The 17861-nt window shown below is 35.0% G+C and overlaps 1 protein-coding gene across 4 annotated transcripts; it reads right to left on the minus strand.

Moving 5' to 3' along the window:
* Positions 1 to 179: 179 nt before the first annotated feature.
* Positions 180 to 17729, minus strand: LOC107805458 (F-box/LRR-repeat protein At3g26922-like). 4 transcript variants are annotated; one of them, XR_012697507.1, is made up of 5 exons: positions 15968 to 17729; positions 15782 to 15870; positions 1196 to 1232; positions 1042 to 1086; positions 952 to 970 (listed from the first exon to the last, which is right to left on the minus strand). XR_012697507.1 is itself a non-coding variant. In XM_016629507.2 (3 exons), exons 1-3 carry the CDS (start codon positions 1979 to 1981, stop codon positions 251 to 253), a joined length of 1245 nt encoding a protein of 414 aa, XP_016484993.1. In that variant the 5' UTR covers positions 1982 to 2473; the 3' UTR covers positions 180 to 250. The 4 variants fall into 4 exon arrangements, 1 of the variants encoding a protein (XP_016484993.1); XR_012697508.1 differs by lacking the exon at positions 952 to 970 and having other exon boundaries at positions 986 to 1086; positions 15968 to 16194; positions 16504 to 17729; XR_012697506.1 differs by lacking the exon at positions 952 to 970 and having other exon boundaries at positions 986 to 1086.
* Positions 17730 to 17861: the final 132 nt, after the last annotated feature.

The following is a 17861-nucleotide window of genomic DNA, read 5'->3' on the forward strand; positions in this document are numbered from 1 at the left end:
ATTTTTAAATGAACTCCAAAAATCTTAACCCGGCTAGCCGGCCTCATGGGCTAGGGCTTACTTGGGCCGCGCTTAAAAGCCTCGTTTTTAAGTGGGCTCCAAAAATCTTAGCCAAACTCTATTAAATCACAGGCTGGATTGGGCCGGCCTAACGGGCCTAGCCCATATTGACGGCTCTAATTTTCATAGAAGAAAATGACAATGAAAGTGTCAGTATCCAACTTCAAAACTGATAAACTGATAACAAATGTTAATCTCCAGGCATATTCAAGACTATAGATACATTAATAGAGGCTCTGGGCAATAATAGTAATCCCTGAGTAGCAGCTGCTCCTTGTGTTGAACAACCATCACTGCATTGAATTTCTAGCTTCTCCAACATACAAGCATTCTTTATCATATGAGTTACAAGTCTGATTTCACGCTCTTTTCCAGTAAACCCTCTAATCCTCACCAGTCTCAGATGATGAGTAAAACTATCTGCCAACTCTTTCATTTCCCAAAACCAATACTCCAGACGAAAAGCGGATTCATAATCTAGAGTCTTCCCAACCTGCATCATTGTGGGGGGGATATAAGTTTCACAAGTATTCTCAAATAAACTCCAGAATCTCTCCTTGAGCGGAGAATCTATCGGAAACAACCTTTCTACCTTCGTAAGGTAAGGGTAAGGTCTGCATACACACTACCCTCCTCAGACCTCACTTTGTGAGATTACACTGGGTTTTTTGTTGTTATTATTGTAGAAAATCCAGAATCTAAAGTGGATTCACAACTAGTGTGATCTTAATAATTGTATATCTATACCAATTATATGTCATCAGTCAAGTCAAAACTAATAGTAGGTTTTATTGAACCAACAGAACCCGCCATATCCGTCTACATTAGTCTATAATATATTATCAAGTCCTTGGAAATAAATATACTAACCTGATTAGTGATATCAAGCGTTTGAAGATGGCTCCACACCCTGAAGATGTAGTTAAGCACAATATTGTCATTCATGTTGTTCAAGTCTAAGCTGGTGCATAACACACGCACCTCGGTCAAAGGGATTCCGTACTTATAGCGTTCATAATCTCGACACTGGATCCAATAAACAAATGAATATATACATGTCTATTATCAAGTTTCAACGAATATTGAATAACAAAGAAATTGTTAAGCAATATACTCAAAAAAAAAAAAAACTTACCGGCCTCAAACCAGTGCACCATTCGAGCAGCTCTTTGCTGTTGGTCCGGAGAACCCGAAGGTTGGGACAGGCAATATGAGATTTTTTGGAAGAGTAACAGGAATTAGGTTCAAACACCAACTCAGTCAGGCTTTCAGATACTAAAGTAAATTTCATTATATCAATATCTCTAATCTCTATTATCTTGAGTTTCTTGTGGTGAATGATGTCAATATTAAGCTTGCTACAATCATTAAGGCTCAGATTCTCCAAGGAGGTACAATTACGAACGATGTCGTTTAGGGTTTTATCCTTTAAATGGATAGCAATGAGTTTTAGGGTTTTAAAATTGACGCAACCTTCAAAGGGGGAAGCATCGGTCAGCACATATTCTTTTAGCTCCACCACTTGAAGAAATCTACCATGGAAGATGCTTCTTGGTAAATACGATCGGTAATTGTTTTTATCACAATAAAGTGAAATCCCTTGGAGTCTTTTTTTGTTTTTAAGGTGGTTTATCCATCGTTTCATGTTGTTCTTTGAAGTACTCCAATCTTGTGGGAGATGATTCATGTGAAAATGTTCGATATTCTTTCCAACTTGTGATGAAAGAATCTTGTCCACAAGTACTTGATCTTGTGGCAGATTCAACGAAAGGCGAGATAAGGACTTCCATAGGAATTTCCAATGTTTTGAAAATATGCTTGTTGCTATGGCTTCTTTTGTGGGAAGATATGAGATTATTGAACATAAGAGGTGTTCAGGAAGTTTGTTAATCAAGTCAGGAGAAGCCTCTACTACTTCCATTATTTCCAACTTTTTGAAAGAAAGAATCGGCAGAAAATACCTATACGGCTATATATTGAGTTTAAATTGAGTGTAAGAAGTATTTGTACAAAAATAATTTGACACTTAAATCCAGAATATATTTGGTTTTGGTCTTAGAAAAGGTAGTCTTTTTGTTTTCCTCTAGGACTAGGAGACTACTTTCATGTGTTTAGGAAGACCTAAAATAATTTTGATTCTCTAATTATTCACTTTCTATAGTTATACTTGAACTAGGACTGTTATTTTTAGATAGACAGTATCTTTTCAGTAAAAGAAATTGTAATTCAAAAATAAGATTTTATTCCAGCTGAAGGAATCGTTTATACTTTAGTGAAAAGGGAAAAAATAGTCAAATAGCTACTGATAGACTTACAAGAAGACTTTGTTAATTACATTATTTTAAGGAAAAAAACTCGTTAACTATTCTTTACTCCTCTTTCATTTAAGTATTCTCTCTAATTAATCTCATATAACTTCATTATCTTCTTTTGAAGTTTTTTGATTGGGGCTAATGTTTAGCGGACTATCTATACTATATTAAAAGTACGAATGCCTTAGCATAAAGTTGTTCGTCTTTTTTACCCTTATAAAATAGAGTTCGTACTATACAAAATAGTCATTTGATTATTTTTCTAATATTTATGACAGTCAATTAATAATTTTCCTAATATTTAGGACTTATATATCAACTAAGTTTTCTCTATTAAAGTTTTTTCTTATTTTAATTATGTAGTATACCATATTTGCAACCCAAAAAAAAAGTAATAACACGTAATACATAAAAACCACATATAATACATGAAAACCACATTTTTAGGTTTAGAAGCTTTAGAAAATATTGCAAATACACCTTAGTTAGGAGAAAAGAAATTTAAAAGAATTACAAGTAGAGAAAAAAAGATTGATTAAAAAGGGGATGTTTCATAACTAACAAACTTAACAACTTGTGTGGATGGCTGTTATGTATCGTTTCATAATGTATCGTATAGTACTGTATCGTTTTGATGTATACAATGTTTAGATAAATTGTATTGTTTTCCGTCATTTTATGATATCATGCACCAACAATATAAAGAATAAAGTTACAATATTATAGAGAAAAGTAAGGTACGAGGTAGAATTATTATATAAAAAGATAGGGTAAAGGATAAAATAAAATTATTTAATAATATGGAAGGGAAAGATGAGAGAAAAAACTAAGAGAATGACGCGACCAAACCAAATCGGTTGTTCCATAAAGTAACATTTTTCGTCATTACGTAACGACGGATTTAACAATACGGTACAATAAAATTAAATAACAACCAAAAAAATTATATTTAAAGTAATAATACGATACAATATAACAGGTAACAACCATCCAAACAAGATTTAAGAGTCTATTCGTTCTGTTAACTTTTTGTAAAGATTGATTCTTTGGAAATTCAGTCTTTCAGAAAAAGTTAACAATTACATAATGCAATTTGGCATTATGTTCTTCTAATAAGCTACTAAAAAATTAACATATACTCCAGTATTCTAATTTATTATATTAAAAACATTAATGGATATAATTATTTGTAAGTTGTTAATCACTAACATTAATTATTAAGTAATAAGTTTCATAATGCACATATATGAAAATATTGTTATCAAACAAAATAATGTAAAAAAACAAGATTTGAAGAGAGCCTTGAAGAGGAGTCGAACCTCCGTGCTATTTAGCACGAGATTTTGAGCCCCGCGTGCATTAAAAATAGAAGAATTTCATATAAAATATTTTATCGAATCCACTTTCATGACACGATGTTAGTGTTCTCAATTTCTAGAATATAATTAATGAATAGACTTTTTTGACGAGTCATGTGGTAAATAATGAATTTTTATGATCTTTAACGTTTTACACATGATTACACAAGAATTGTGGGACGAGCTCGTGCTTAAGGCAGTGGGCCCATAACAAGTGTTCGTCCGCACGCTTGAGGCATAAGCTTGCAAAGATAAGAGCCCACACATAAATTCAAGAATATCTTACGAGTGTCTCCAATTTTGCCTACCCTTTATTTGGCAAGTGCAAACAAAAGTGATTAGTAAAAGCCAAATAGAAAGATTCAAAACTGATATATTCATTAATTTTTTACCTTTTGAATCCTTCATTGAATAGTTTTGGAAGTCTTGATATTATAAATTTAAAAGCAATCGAGATTTTAATTTATATAAATGATTTTTTATTTGAATATTATAACATTATCACAATTCTTTTTATATTATAACATGACTATAATTCATTCGATATTATCTTTGAACTCTTTAATTATCTGCTCAAATAATACTTTTTACTTCATTAGTTTTTTGTATAATTTTTTAAAATGATACTTAATAATCAAAATAAATAACAAACAAATAATTAAGAACATAGAAGATAAAGATAGAGGGAGGCAAAGAGAAAGAAATAAGATAATCGGATAAGTCATATTTTTTCATTTATCGAAACAACTAAATAGGATAAATATTCATCATTTTTCAGGAATTTATATTTTCTAATTTTATTTTATAATGCAAACATGTTATGTAATATTTAGACAATTTCTTAATAAGTTCTACACTCATTATATGAATTCACGCGCAAAGCACGTACCTAAGACTAGTACTATATTAAAAGCACGAAGGTCCTTAGCGAAATGTCGTTCGCCTTTTTTGCCCTTTAAAAAATAAATTTCACACTAGACAAAATAGTCATTTAATTATTTTCCTAAAATTCAGGACTTTGAAATCAATTAAAATTTTACATATTATATCTTTCCTTATTTGAAATTATATTTAATTAGTCCTAACTCACGCATCCTATGGCTCAAAAAAGGATATTGTTTTTGGAGAAAAGAACTTAAGTTTTAAAAGATAGCAATTTCCTTTGTTGACCAATAAAAGATATCATCATTTAATTATTTCCTAATTTTAATAGAAAATATATTCAACTTTAGACAAAATCAATTGTAAACAAAATGTCATTAAGTTTTTCTCCAATTATTCCAACAAATGACAACTTTCTACATTTTTGCTATAAATTTAACTATTTATTATAAAATATTAAATCAACATTAGTCATTTATAGACTTTACATTGTCATTTATCATTTTTTTATAAGCTATAAGACAACATCTTCATTCCCAGGAGACTAAAAGAATTAATTTGTCAATTTATTTTATATAACTGTAACGACTCGGCTGGTCGTTTTGAGAATTTAAGTCCCATTCGGCGGCATAAGGCCCCAAGCAGCTTCGTATTATGTGTATTGACTTGCGTGCGTGGTTGAATTCAGTTACCGGATGATTCGGGGTAATTTGGGACACTTAGTCCCTAAAACAGAAGCTTAAATTTTAGGATTTTGACCGTACTCAAAACTGTGTGAAGACGACTCCAGAATGGAGTTTCGTCGGCTCTGTTAGCTCCGTTGGGTGATTTTGGACTTAGGGGCATGTCCGGATTGTGTTTTGGAGGTCTGTAGCTCATTTAGGCTTCAAATGGCGAAAGTCAAATTTTTAGAGATTTTGACCGACAGTGGACTTTTTGATATCGGGGTCGGAATCTGATTTCCGAAGTTGGAGTAGGTCCGAAATATTGAATATGACTTGTGTGCAAAATTTGAGGTCATTCGGACGTGGTTTGATAGGTTTCGGCATCGGTTGTAGGAATGTGAAGTTTCAAGTTCTTTAAGTTTGAATTGGAGGGTGATTCGTGATTTTAGCGTTAGTTTATGTGATTTGAGAGCTCGACTAAGTTCGTATGGTGTTTTAGGATTGGTTGGTATGTTTGGTTGAGGTCCCGGGGGCCTCGGGTGAGTTTCGGGTGCTTAACGGATTAAAAGTTGGATTTGTGTTGCTGCTGAAGTCTTCAGGCATCTGGTATTTTCGCACCTGTGGTGGAGAGACTGTAGGTGCGGGATCGCACGTGCGAAGAGGCAAGTGCAGAAGCGGAAAAGTGAAGGAGTGCCAAGGGTCGCAGGTGCGAGGTAAATTCCGCAGATGCGATGGAGCAATCGCAGGAGCGGTGAAGGACCGCAGAAGCGGATGCTGAGTTTTGAGTGGAATCCGCACCTGCGATGGGAATTCCGCATGTGCGAAGACCGGTCCGCAGATGCGGTTTAACTGGCAGAAAAGGGGCCAAATCGAGGGTTTGATTCATTTCTTCATTTTTGGACTTGGGAGCTCGGGAATTGGCGATTTTTCGAGGGATTTTCAGATAGAGCTTTGGGGTAACGATTTCTAACTCGTTTTTGGTTGTATTTCATTAATCTATAGTTGTTTTCTTCAATAAATTTCGGGTTTGGATTGAAAATTTAGGAAAAATGGGAAGAATTTCTTCAACTAAGATTTCTGAGTTTTGATTGGGATTTAAACATCGGATTTGGATAATTTTGGTACGAGTGAACTCGTGAGTGAATGGGTGTTCGTATTTTGTGACTTTTATCCGATTCCGAGACGTGGGTCCGGGCCGACTTTTTAGGATGGATTTCAAAATTTTCTACTAAAATCTTGATTTTATTAATTTGATTAGCCTAATATAGTTGTATTTATGATATGTAATTGTTTTGGCTAGATTTGGGCCATTCGGAGTCGGATATTCGTGGGAAAGGCATTGTGACTGATTGTTTGAGCTTGGTTCGAGGTAAGTATTGTTAGTTTACAGCATGTATATAGTGTAGTATTGTCCCATATTGGTAGAGGAGTAGTATGTCCTTGTATATTATAACTATAAATAAGGACCTCTTGTATTGTATTGTTCATCCAATATTAATAACATATTTTCTCCCGTACCTTCTCACATGGTATCAGAGCAATTGTGAGAGACTTATTGCTGTACATAAATTCCAGCGATTCCGGGAAAGAGAAATCAGTACTTTTTTAAGGCTGTTTTCTATCTGCTTCATTTCTGTCAGTGTTGTGCAAAATCCAACACTACCACAAGAGTCGTCACTGTCCGGCGACCAAACCCCAGTGAAAAGCTCCGGCAGCAGCCTCCTCACACGCCTCCACGCGCCACCAGAAGCTCACGCGCGTGAGCTCACGCGCCGGCGTGTACGACCACTTCCGGCCATTTTTTGAAAATCTTCCTTCAGAACAGTTAGGTCGTCTGGTAATTCCGATCCTACCCGTATTGTTTTTATTTCATTCCGACAACTTTGAGTTTTTTTTCCGGCAACTACAGTACTATTCCGACAGCTACAGTAGATTCCGGCAGCTACAGTATTTCAGTATTTTGCTTCTGTGTTTCCGTACACTGTTTCAGTGGATTACAGTTGATTCTTTCTCTTATTTGGTAATAATTTGCAACAATGTCTTTGGGATTTGATGCTTTTGGGTCTAGAAACATGAGTTCTGGAAGCTCTAGTGCTATTATTACCTCGAAACCTTTAATGGGAGGTTCAAACTACTTAGCTTGGGCTTCATCTGTCGAGTTATGGTGTAGAGGTCAAGGTGTTCAAGATCATCTAATCAAACAGTCTAGCAATGGAGATGAAAAGGCAATAGCACTTTGGGCAAAAATCGATGCTCAGTTATGTAGCATATTGTGGCGATCTATTGATTCCAAGTTGATGCCCTTGTTTCGTCCATCCCATACATGTTATTTGGTTTGGGCAAAGGCACGCACCTTATACACTAATGACATATCTCACTTCTATGATGTGATATCGCGGATGACAAACTTAAAGAAGCAGGAATTGGATATGTCTACTTACTTGGGTCAAGTACAGGCAGTCATGGAGGAATTTGAGAAGTTGATGCCAGTTTCTGCTAGTGTGGAAAAACAACAAGAGCAGCGACAGAAGATGTTTCTCGTTCTTACCCTCGCTGGACTTCCTAATGATCTTGATTCAGTACGCGACCAGATTTTGGCTAGTCCGTCTGTCCCGACAGTTGATGAATTATTCTCTCGATTACTCCGCCTTGCTGCAGCACCAAGTCCACCAGTGATCTCATCACAGATACTTGATTCCTCTGTTCTTGCATCCCAGACAATGGATGTTCGGGCATCTCAAACTATGGAGCATAGACGAGGAGGAGGTCGTTTTGGAAGATCTAGACCCAAGTGTTCTTATTGTCACAAACTTGGACACACTCGTGAAATGTGTTATTCCTTACATGGTCGTCCACCCAAAAATTTTCTTTATCTAAAGAAGAATATAATGAGCTCCTTCAGTATCGAGCAAGTAAGCAGACATCTCCACAAGTAGCCTCAGTTGCTCAGACTGATACTTCTGTTACTGGTAATTCTTTTGCTTGTATTTCCCAGTCTAGCACTCTTGGCCCATGGGTCATGGACTCCGGCGCTTCTGATCACATCTCTGGTAATATATCACTTTTGTCAAATATTGTATATTCACAGTCTCTTCCCACTGTTACTTTAGCCAATGGATGTCAAACTAAGGCAAAAGGAGCTGGACAAGCTAATCCCTTGTCTTCTATCATCCTAGATTCCGTTCTTTATGTCCCTGGCTGTCCTTTTAGTCTTGCATCTGTTAGTCGTTTGACTCGTGCCCTCCATTGTGGTATATATTTTATTGACGATTCTTTTATTATGCAGGACCGCAGTACGGGACAGACAATTGGTACAGGACGTGAATCAGAAGGTGCCCTTACTACCTTAACTCACTCAGTCCTTCCACAACATGTCTAGTTACAGATCCTCCAGATCTAATCCACAAACGTTTAGGACATCCGAATTTATCCAAACTTCAGAAGATGGTGCCTAGTTTATCTAGTTTGTCTACATTAGATTGTAAGTAATGTCAACTTGGGAAACATACCCGAGCCTCCTTTTCGCGTAGTGTTGAGAGTCATGCAGAGTCTGTCTTCTCCTTAGTTCATTCTGATATATGGGGTCCTAGTAGAGTCAGTTCATCCTTGGGATTTCGTTATTTTGTCGGTTTCATTGATGATTATTCAAGATGTACTTGGCTTTTCTTAATGAAAGATCATTCTGAGTTATTTTCTATATTCCAGAGTTTCTGTGCTGAAATCAAAAACCAATTTGGTGTTTCTATTCGCATTTTTCGCAGTGATAATGCCTTAGAATATTTATCTTCTCACTTTCAGCAGTTTATGACTTCTCAAGGAATTATTCATCAGACATCCTGTCCTTATACCCCTCAGCAAAATGGGGTTGCTGAGAGAAAGAATAGGCACCTTATTGAGACTGCTCGCACACTTCTAATTGAATCTCGTGTTCCGTTGCGTTTTTGGGGCGATGCAGTTCTCACAGCTTGTTATTTGATTAATCGGATGCCTTCATCTCCCATCAAGAATCAGATTCCGCATTCAGTATTGTTTCCCCAGTCACCCTTATACTCTCTTCCACCTCGTGTTTTTGGAAGCATGTGTTTTGTTCAAAACTTAGCCCCTGGGAAAGATAAGTTAGCTCCTCGTGCTCTCATGTGTGTCTTCCTTGGTTATTCTCGTGTACACTCTGTGTTTTATCGGCACTCTGCTTCAAGTCTCTGTATTTATCTGGTAGTCTATGTTGATGATATTGTTATTACTGGCAATGATCAGGATGGTATTACCAATCTGAAGCAGCATCTCTTCCATCACTTCCAAACTAAGGATCTAGGCAGATTGAAGTACTTTCTAGGTATTGAGGTTGCCCAGTCTAGCTCAGGTATTGTTATTTCTCAAAGAAAATATGCTTTAGACATTCTTGAGGAGACGGGGATGATAGGTTGCAGACCTGTTGACACTCCGATGGATCCGAATTCTAAACTTATGCCAGGACAAGGGGAGCCGCTTAGCGATCCTGCAAGCTATAGGCGGCTGGTTGGAAAATTAAATTATCTCACAGTGACTAGACCCGACATTTCTTATCCTGTGAGTGTTGTAAGTCAGTTTATGAATTCTCCCTGTGATAGTCATTGGGATGCAGTTGTCCACATTATTCGATATATAAAATCGGCTCCAAGCAAAGGGTTACTCTTAGAGGATCGAGGTCATGAGCAGATCATTGGATACTCAGATGCTGATTGGGCATGATCACCTTCTGATAGACGTTCTACGTCTGGATATTGTGTTTTAGTAGGAGGAAATTTGGTGTCCTGGAAGAGCAAGAAACAGAATGTAGTTTCTCGGTCTAGTGCAGAAGCAGAATATCGAGCAATGGTTATGGCAACATGTGAGCTAGTCTGGACCAAACAATTGCTCAAGGAGTTGAAATTTGATGAAATCAGTCGGATGGAACTTGTGTGCGATAATCAAGCTGCCCTTCATATTGCATCAAATCCGATGTTCCATGAGAGAACTAAAGACATTGAGATTGATTGTCACTTCGTCAGAGAAAAGATACTTTCAGGAGAGATTGCTACAAAGTTTGTGAGGTCGAATGATCAACTTGCAGATATTTTCACCAAGTCTCTCACTGGTCCTCGTATTGGTTATATATGTAACAAGCTCGGTACATATGATTTGTATGCACCGGCTTGAGGGGGAGTGTTAGTTTACAGCATGTATATAGTGTAGTATTGTCCCACATTGGTAGAGGAGTAGTATGTCCTTGTATAGTATAGCTATAAATAAGGACCTCTTGTATTGTATTGTTCATCCAATATCAATAACATATTTTCTCCTGTGCCTTCTCACAAGTATCTTACCTAACCTTGTGTGGGGGATTTTCTCCTTAGGATTTGAGTCTTCTATGTCGATTGTAGTCCATGTACGCGAGGTGACGAGTGCGTGCTCAGACTTATTTGTGAAAAGCTGGCCTTTTAGGATTTTTAGGTCCTTATATTCACTGAGTATGAAGTTGTTCTTGATATGATTAAGTTCCTATTTACTAGTTTCACCTCTACATGCTTTAATTAGAATTAATTGTTTTCAGGATTCACTCTTATTGCCTATTTGACTCTTATTTGACTTAACTGAAGATTTTACCTCCTCTATTGCCATGCTATCTTTTCATAACTGCTTATCTTTATTTGGAATTATTCTTATCTCATCCTATAATTTGTTCAGTCTTAATTGAGGTTATGATTATCTTTCCGCTGCTTATCCTTAATTGAATTGTTGAATATCCTTCAAAATTTCCTCAACCTTAAAAGAAGTTTTAGATATCTCACATCTTAGTCGACTTGTTTTATTTGAATTTATTTGACTCATGTTAGCTTCCCTGTTGTTGAAATGTATATTGCGGGACCGTTGCTACATATTAGTTTTTCCCTTGTTGAGTTGATCTCTTTACGCCTAACATTCTTTACTGTGGTTATTCCTTGCGAATTGGTTCTACCGTTTCTTGTGAATTAAAGTTCTTGAGTTGATTTACTTGTCGTGCTTTGTATTATTGCCGTTGTTGCTGTTGTACTTGTTGTGGTGATGCACGAGGTTTCTGTCGTGCGGTTGTTATTATTGTGATGCACGAGGTTTCTGACGTGCGGTTGTTGTTATGGGGTTGCACGAGGTTTCTGCCGTGCTATTGTTACTATTGATATTTGCACATGCGACGTGACAAGGCGGGATATATATATATATATATATATATATATATATATATATATATATATATATATATATATATATATATGTGTGTGTGTGTGTGTGTGTGTGTGTGTGTGTGTGTGTGTGACAAGGTGGGAACATTGTTATGCACGTGTGGCGAGACAAGGCGGGCACTTACTTTATTACTGCACACGTGGCGAGACAAGGTGAGCTGTGTCAAGAATTGAATTGTGATGATTTGTGGCCTGGGGGCATTCTTGTTGTTGATATTTGTGTAGTGGTATACGTACCTGTGTGAGCCTTATCTTGTGAAAGTTGTGATAAAATATTCTACGTGCTGTCCGTTCTTTTTCCTTATGTTTATTTGCTGACATGGACTATGGTAGGACATTTGCACAAGCATACACGTAGTTAAGCACTCTTATCGAATAAGAGGTGTTCTTGATATTGTGGAGCATAGATGCTCACCCTTGTTTACTTTACTCTATGTGAGAATGGCTCTATTGGCACGTGAGCCGTCAGTGCGGTTATGAGGTGTTATGAGGGCACATGATGCCAAGTGTTAGGGTTCAGGTATTGAGACCCGTGAGTTGTGATTTGTCCGAGGTTCGGTACCTCGTGAAGTTGTTTGACTAAAACCTGATGTAAAAGCAGTTGTAGTCGCTGAGTTATTACTTGTCCTTGCTGTATTTGTGATTCCGGATTTAGGTTGTGCTCCATTCACTTTGTCTGTGTCATTTTCATGATATTACGTTGATACTTGTTGTTTCCTTCTTGGTTGTCATTACTGTATTGTGAGCCATATTGCATAGTCTTTATGTAGACATCATATTTCTGTTGTTCATATACTTATACCTGTTCAGTTTATTAGACCAGAGGGTGTCTTGACTGTTCCTCGTCACTACTCCACCGAGGTTAGTCTTGATACTTACTGGGCACCGCTGTGGTGTGCTTATTCTACACTTCTGCACATTTTTATGCAAATCCAAGTACTTGTTCGTTAGCTAGCTGTGTGGACTGTTGCTGTGGAGACTCGAGGTAAACCTGTTGTTGCGTTCGCAGGCCTTGGAGTCACCTTTAAGTTTTACCAGAGGGTGTCTTGACTGTTCCTCGTCACTACTCCACCGAGGTTAGTCTTGATACTTACTGGGCACCGCTGTGGTGTGCTCATTCTACACTTCTGCACATTTTTATGCAAATCCAAGTACTTGTTCGTTAGCTAGCTGTGTGGACTGTTGCTGTGGAGACTCGAGGTAAACCTGTTGTTGCGTTCGCAGGCCTTGGAGTCACCTTTAAGTTTTCGTTTTGCACTGTTTATTCCTATTTCTGGACAGTTGTATTTAGAGGTTTTCTAGCAAACACTCTGTAAAGCTTATGACTTGTACTGCCGTTTTTGGGAATTGTAAGAGATTTCTATTTAAATTGATAGATGTTATTTAAATAATGTTGTTGTTTTAATAAGTGTTAGGCTTACCTAGTCCCTAAGACTAGGTGCCATCACGATACCAAATGGAGGGAAAATTGGGTCGTGACAATAACAAATCTTAATAAAATTATTTTTATGTTAGTGGTTATATATATATCATAAAATAACAATAATTTTTATAAGATATTTCCATATAAGTACGCATAATTCACAATAAGGTATCTGAGTACTTCTATGATCAAAATTTCCTTCGCTTGCTGGGATCATCCGTCGTCTTTTATCAAACTTAGAGAAAACTCAAATATTTTTAAACAAAAATATTCTATTTGTAAACGAAATTCTAACTTTTGTTATGGGAAACTTTAGTTGATTACCAAACGAAATTAGGAATTGTTTTATACCCTTTTTATCTATATTTTGAATTGTAAAAATGTTATGCTTTTACTTTGAACACAATTTAATTTCTTCTTAAAAAGTTCCAAGTTTATTTTTAATTTCATATAAGAAAAGAACAATTCTTACTTCTTTATCAAATTATTTTTAATGTGAATTTATCAACGAAACTAAGAATATTATAATTCAAACAACTATTTATGGATGTCCATATTATTTTAACGTTGACATTTTCTCTTAAGTCTTACCCCTTCAATCATGTACTATTTTTTTAAAACAATATACATATATAATACTAAAATTATTTTACAGTGAATGGAGTAATAGGTAAAACTAAAGTATATTCTTAGTTTGACAATTAAAGTTAAGCTGAAAAAGGTATTTGAAAACTATATTTAGACTTACCTTTTAAAGTTGTTTCCTAAAAAAAGTTTAAGAGTTATAGACAAAATGAAATGTTGTTGTAAGCATTGTTAATACAAATTAATACATTATACCTACTCTGTTTGGACTTCTAAACTAAAAATAAAATTCATGTATCATAATTACTATAAGGCATATGAGGACTTATGTAGCATAATGTCTATTTCTTTATAGAATTAGCTAAATAGAATTAATATTTATTATTTTTCGAAAATTTTATTATTTCATTTAATCTTTTTTATAATTCAAGACACTTTTCTTAATACTCATTTATGTGATTTTCTAAAAATAAATACTCATGACACGGGATACACGCGCAAAACGCGTACACTAAGACTAGTATATACTTCCTAGAAGGTGGTTAAATTCTCTAAAATGCTTCTCATATAACTTCCGTCCCAAGAAAGAAGGTTATATATATATATATATATATATATATATATATATATATATACTAGTTTTAGGATACGCGTGTTGCGCGTGAATTCTATATCAATGAATATAAAGTATTTAAAATCACGTAAATATTATGAGCTATAAAATAAAATTTTACGGAAAGCACAAGGTCTAAAAAATGATGGATATTGATCTTATTTAAACAATATAATAAAGGCAAAGAGTATGTCACACAAAAGTATTCTAATGCCATACCATAAATTTGATATATTTATATATTTGCTTTAGTAACTCAGATAGAGTAAAATAATATGTTGATTTAAACTCAAATATCATGCAACAATATGTTCATCTTGACCTTAAAAAATAAAGTCTATTTGCTCAGGTACCTAATTTAGTAATATAAATTTCATCTTATTACTATTGGAACTCAAATTAAAAAATACGAAAAACAACATGAGACTCCATATTGTTAGGTTTAGTTATCGTATTACGAATTTAAGGGTAGTATTTAACCGAATTAATTAATTTACATTTAGAAAAAAAATGATTGTCATAAAAATGCAGGTAGAATATTAATATTTATTATATTATTATTTTATTCAACATGAGGTGTATCATAATGAAATATTATTCGCAAAAAGTATAAAAATCTATTAACTTTCATATACATTTTGTGTGTATATATATAGAAAATTACAATAGTGTTTAAGATTTATTTCCATACGCATTTTAAGATTTTTTTGTGTTAAAAAAATTTACTGTTTACTAATTAAAAGTTATTCGTTGATAATATTTTAGTGATATGGTACTTGAGTATTGATTGAATGTTAGTTCACTTAGTTCACGAATGATGTTGTTAAGATATGTTGTCTTTTATCATTTAGATAACTTTTAATTATAATATTAAAATTATAATACAATTAATATTTAACTAAATTATTAGCATAGAAGGTAAAATTTTAAGATTTTAAATCCTAAGTATTAGAACTTTCTTCCAAAAAGCAAAAGGCTTTATATTTACAGTTTGCCTAAGTATTTCATGCTACAAAATTCTGTGGAATTTGGTTGCGTTTTCTATATCTGTTTTTGTTATTTTAAATAATTCAAATAAGGAAGAACTTATTAATGAGAACTTACATAGTTGTCAACATGTATTTCGTGATTAAAGAAATTGATAAAGGGGTATTAATTAAGTAAAAGGAGTTCATATAAGGTAAAATTTTAATTAATTTGTTTTTAAAGTGCAATAGTCAAATAAGGAACAATTAAGTAAGCAAAATTTTAGTTGATTTTAAAGTTCTAAATATTAGGAAAAAAAACTTAAGTTAAATGACTATTTTATCTAATGTGAAACCTATTTTTAAAGGGTAAAAAAGGCGAACGACATTTCGCTAAGGGCCTTCGTGCTTTTAATATAGTATAGATATGTACTAGTCCTTCTTAGAAGGTGGTTAAATTCTCTAAAGTGATCTCTAGGTGTAAATATTTGGTTTGTTTATGATAATACTTCACTGTTTTTACCAAAAATAATAATAATGTATATACTAGTCGTAGGGCGCATTGCGTGTGTACCCCTATCAATGAGTATAATTTTCTTTAAGAATAATATAAATATTACTTATTAAATAGTGTATTTGAAATATAAATATCTAACTAACTTCGCAAAGGAAGAAATCATACCTTACAAAAAGTCCTCAAATTATTGTATGGTTGAAAAGGGGGGGAACTTTCGCGATCTCCTAAAACCTTGTATGGTTGAAAAGGAGCTGCTGTCAAAGGAAAGAAGCAAATGTCAGGTTTTCTCCAACTCTATGAAACTTCAAGTTGCAGTTGCTGTAGTTGGAATTCGGAATATTTGGTTCTTACACTCTCAAACCTCGCATTGCCATGCACCCCAGGTGAAGCAAAGCTCCATGTAACCATACAACAGGCACTAAAAATATTCCGTCCACAAATATTTCTGCGGTCCGCATTTTCTTCTGCAGGCCTCATTTTTGCTCTTCTTTGTTCCTTGAGTCCAAATTCTTCAATTTTTGCGTTCTTTTGAGCATTTTCTTCATCTTTATTCGTCCTCCTTGTTCGCAAAATAATCCCTGAAAATAATCCTTGTATAAAAAACTGTCAAAAGGAAAAGGCAAGATGACGGAAGGCGAGGCTGCTCATGGGGTGACTAGGTCGGGAAGATGTTATGTTCCCGAGGACATGAACAGGGGAGCCCGAAGAAGAGAAAGTAACCCTAGCAGAAATGTAACTGAATTATGAGCTAGAGTTATGTATTGACAAAGATGGGAGTCATAGCTGCTATGAGCTAGTCTAACTATGAATTATATAGAACCTATGCTTTCAATCATTTCCCTGCAACTTTAACATACTAAAAAGAATGTATTTAGGAACTCCATTACGTTTCTAAGTCTAGTCGATTAATTTGCAAGAAATTTTTCATAAGAACAGGTAGTACAACAATCTCCATCAGGAAACAAGCAACCAAGAATCTCCCTCCACAGGCCCATCCTCGGCACAAATCCGTGTCTCACCATCTGCCTCAACACCCTGTCTAAATCACCAAGAAGCTTCCCATTACAAAGGCCATGTATCAACAGCTTATAAGACTCAAAACTTGGATTCACCCTCTTATCAATCATGACATCCATAAAATCTTTAGCCTCTAAATACCTCTTAGCATCAAGCATAGCATACAACACCTCCTGATATGTCCCTGGATTCGGATCACAACCTTTCAGCATTACTTTCTTGAACACCTCAATCCCCTCGTCAACTCTACGTCGCTTCCTAAGCCCCGAAATCAACGTGTTAAACACTATAGCATCCGGTTCAACATTCTCCTTTTCCATCCTCTCTAACAAGCCCAAAGCCTCATCAACGCGACCGCGCTCACATAAAGCATGCATAATAGTCGAAAAAGTCCTCACATTGGGTTGACAATTCTGCTTAGGAAATTCATCGGACACCTTATATGCAGCATCGAGCTCCCCGCAATGACACAACCCCTTAACGATAATATTCAAACAACAGGCATCAATCTCCACACCCAATTCGGAAGCACGAATATACACCTTATGAACAACATCAAATTGTTTAGTATTCACTAACAAATTCAAAACAAAATTGAAAGTTCTCACACTTGGCCAGCACTTATAATTAGGCATATCAAAAAGGGTCTCAATTGCTCTATTAATTCTACCAGCCAAATGCCCATAAATCTTAATAACATCATAGAAAAAATCATCAGAAAGTCTACACTTCCTTTCAAATTTGATCTTTTCCATAAGGGTGTCAATTGCATCAAAATTCCTAGTCATTGCTAGGTTTTTGACAACTACACTATAAATGGCTTCATTGGGTTTATAATCTTTTCGTTTTGAGATTTGATTGAGTAAATTTAGAGCTGAATTTGGGTCTTTGAGATTTTGGAAAATTTTGATGACCTCATTTGGGCTTAACCAATCTTTGTAGTGTATAAGGTTGACTTCATCAAAATTTTGTATTTGAAATGATGAAAATGGACATGAATGTGGAAAATATAGTGGAGATTGAAAGATTAATCTGTGGATAATGGGTCTGTAAGAGACAAAACGAACTAAAAACATTGTTTTATTGTCCAAGCAAAAAGCCGTAGAATATGTATATATAAAGAAATCCTAAGCTCTGAAGTGAATATTTACTTATATTTGGGGTCTACGTCAAATCAAACAATTAAATCTTAAAAGTTAAAAGTTAAAATAGATATCACTTAACTATG

Source organism: Nicotiana tabacum, chromosome 12, assembly GCF_000715075.1.
Source record: "Nicotiana tabacum cultivar K326 chromosome 12, ASM71507v2, whole genome shotgun sequence".
NCBI lineage: Eukaryota > Viridiplantae > Streptophyta > Magnoliopsida > Solanales > Solanaceae > Nicotiana > Nicotiana tabacum.

Bases quoted from the DNA above. Each gene is read 5' to 3' on its own strand.
- LOC107805458 (XM_016629507.2), bottom strand. From the start codon at position 1,981: ATGGAAGTAGTAGAGGCTTCTCCTGACTTGATTAACAAACTTCCTGAA. The intron at 1,087-1,195 runs GTAAGTTTTTTT...TATTGGATCCAG, and splicing joins GGTGCACTGGTTTGAGGCCG to TGTCGAGATTATGAACGCTA. The intron at 554-930 runs GTTAGTATATTT...ACAATGATGCAG, and splicing joins CGCTTGATATCACTAATCAG to GTTGGGAAGACTCTAGATTA.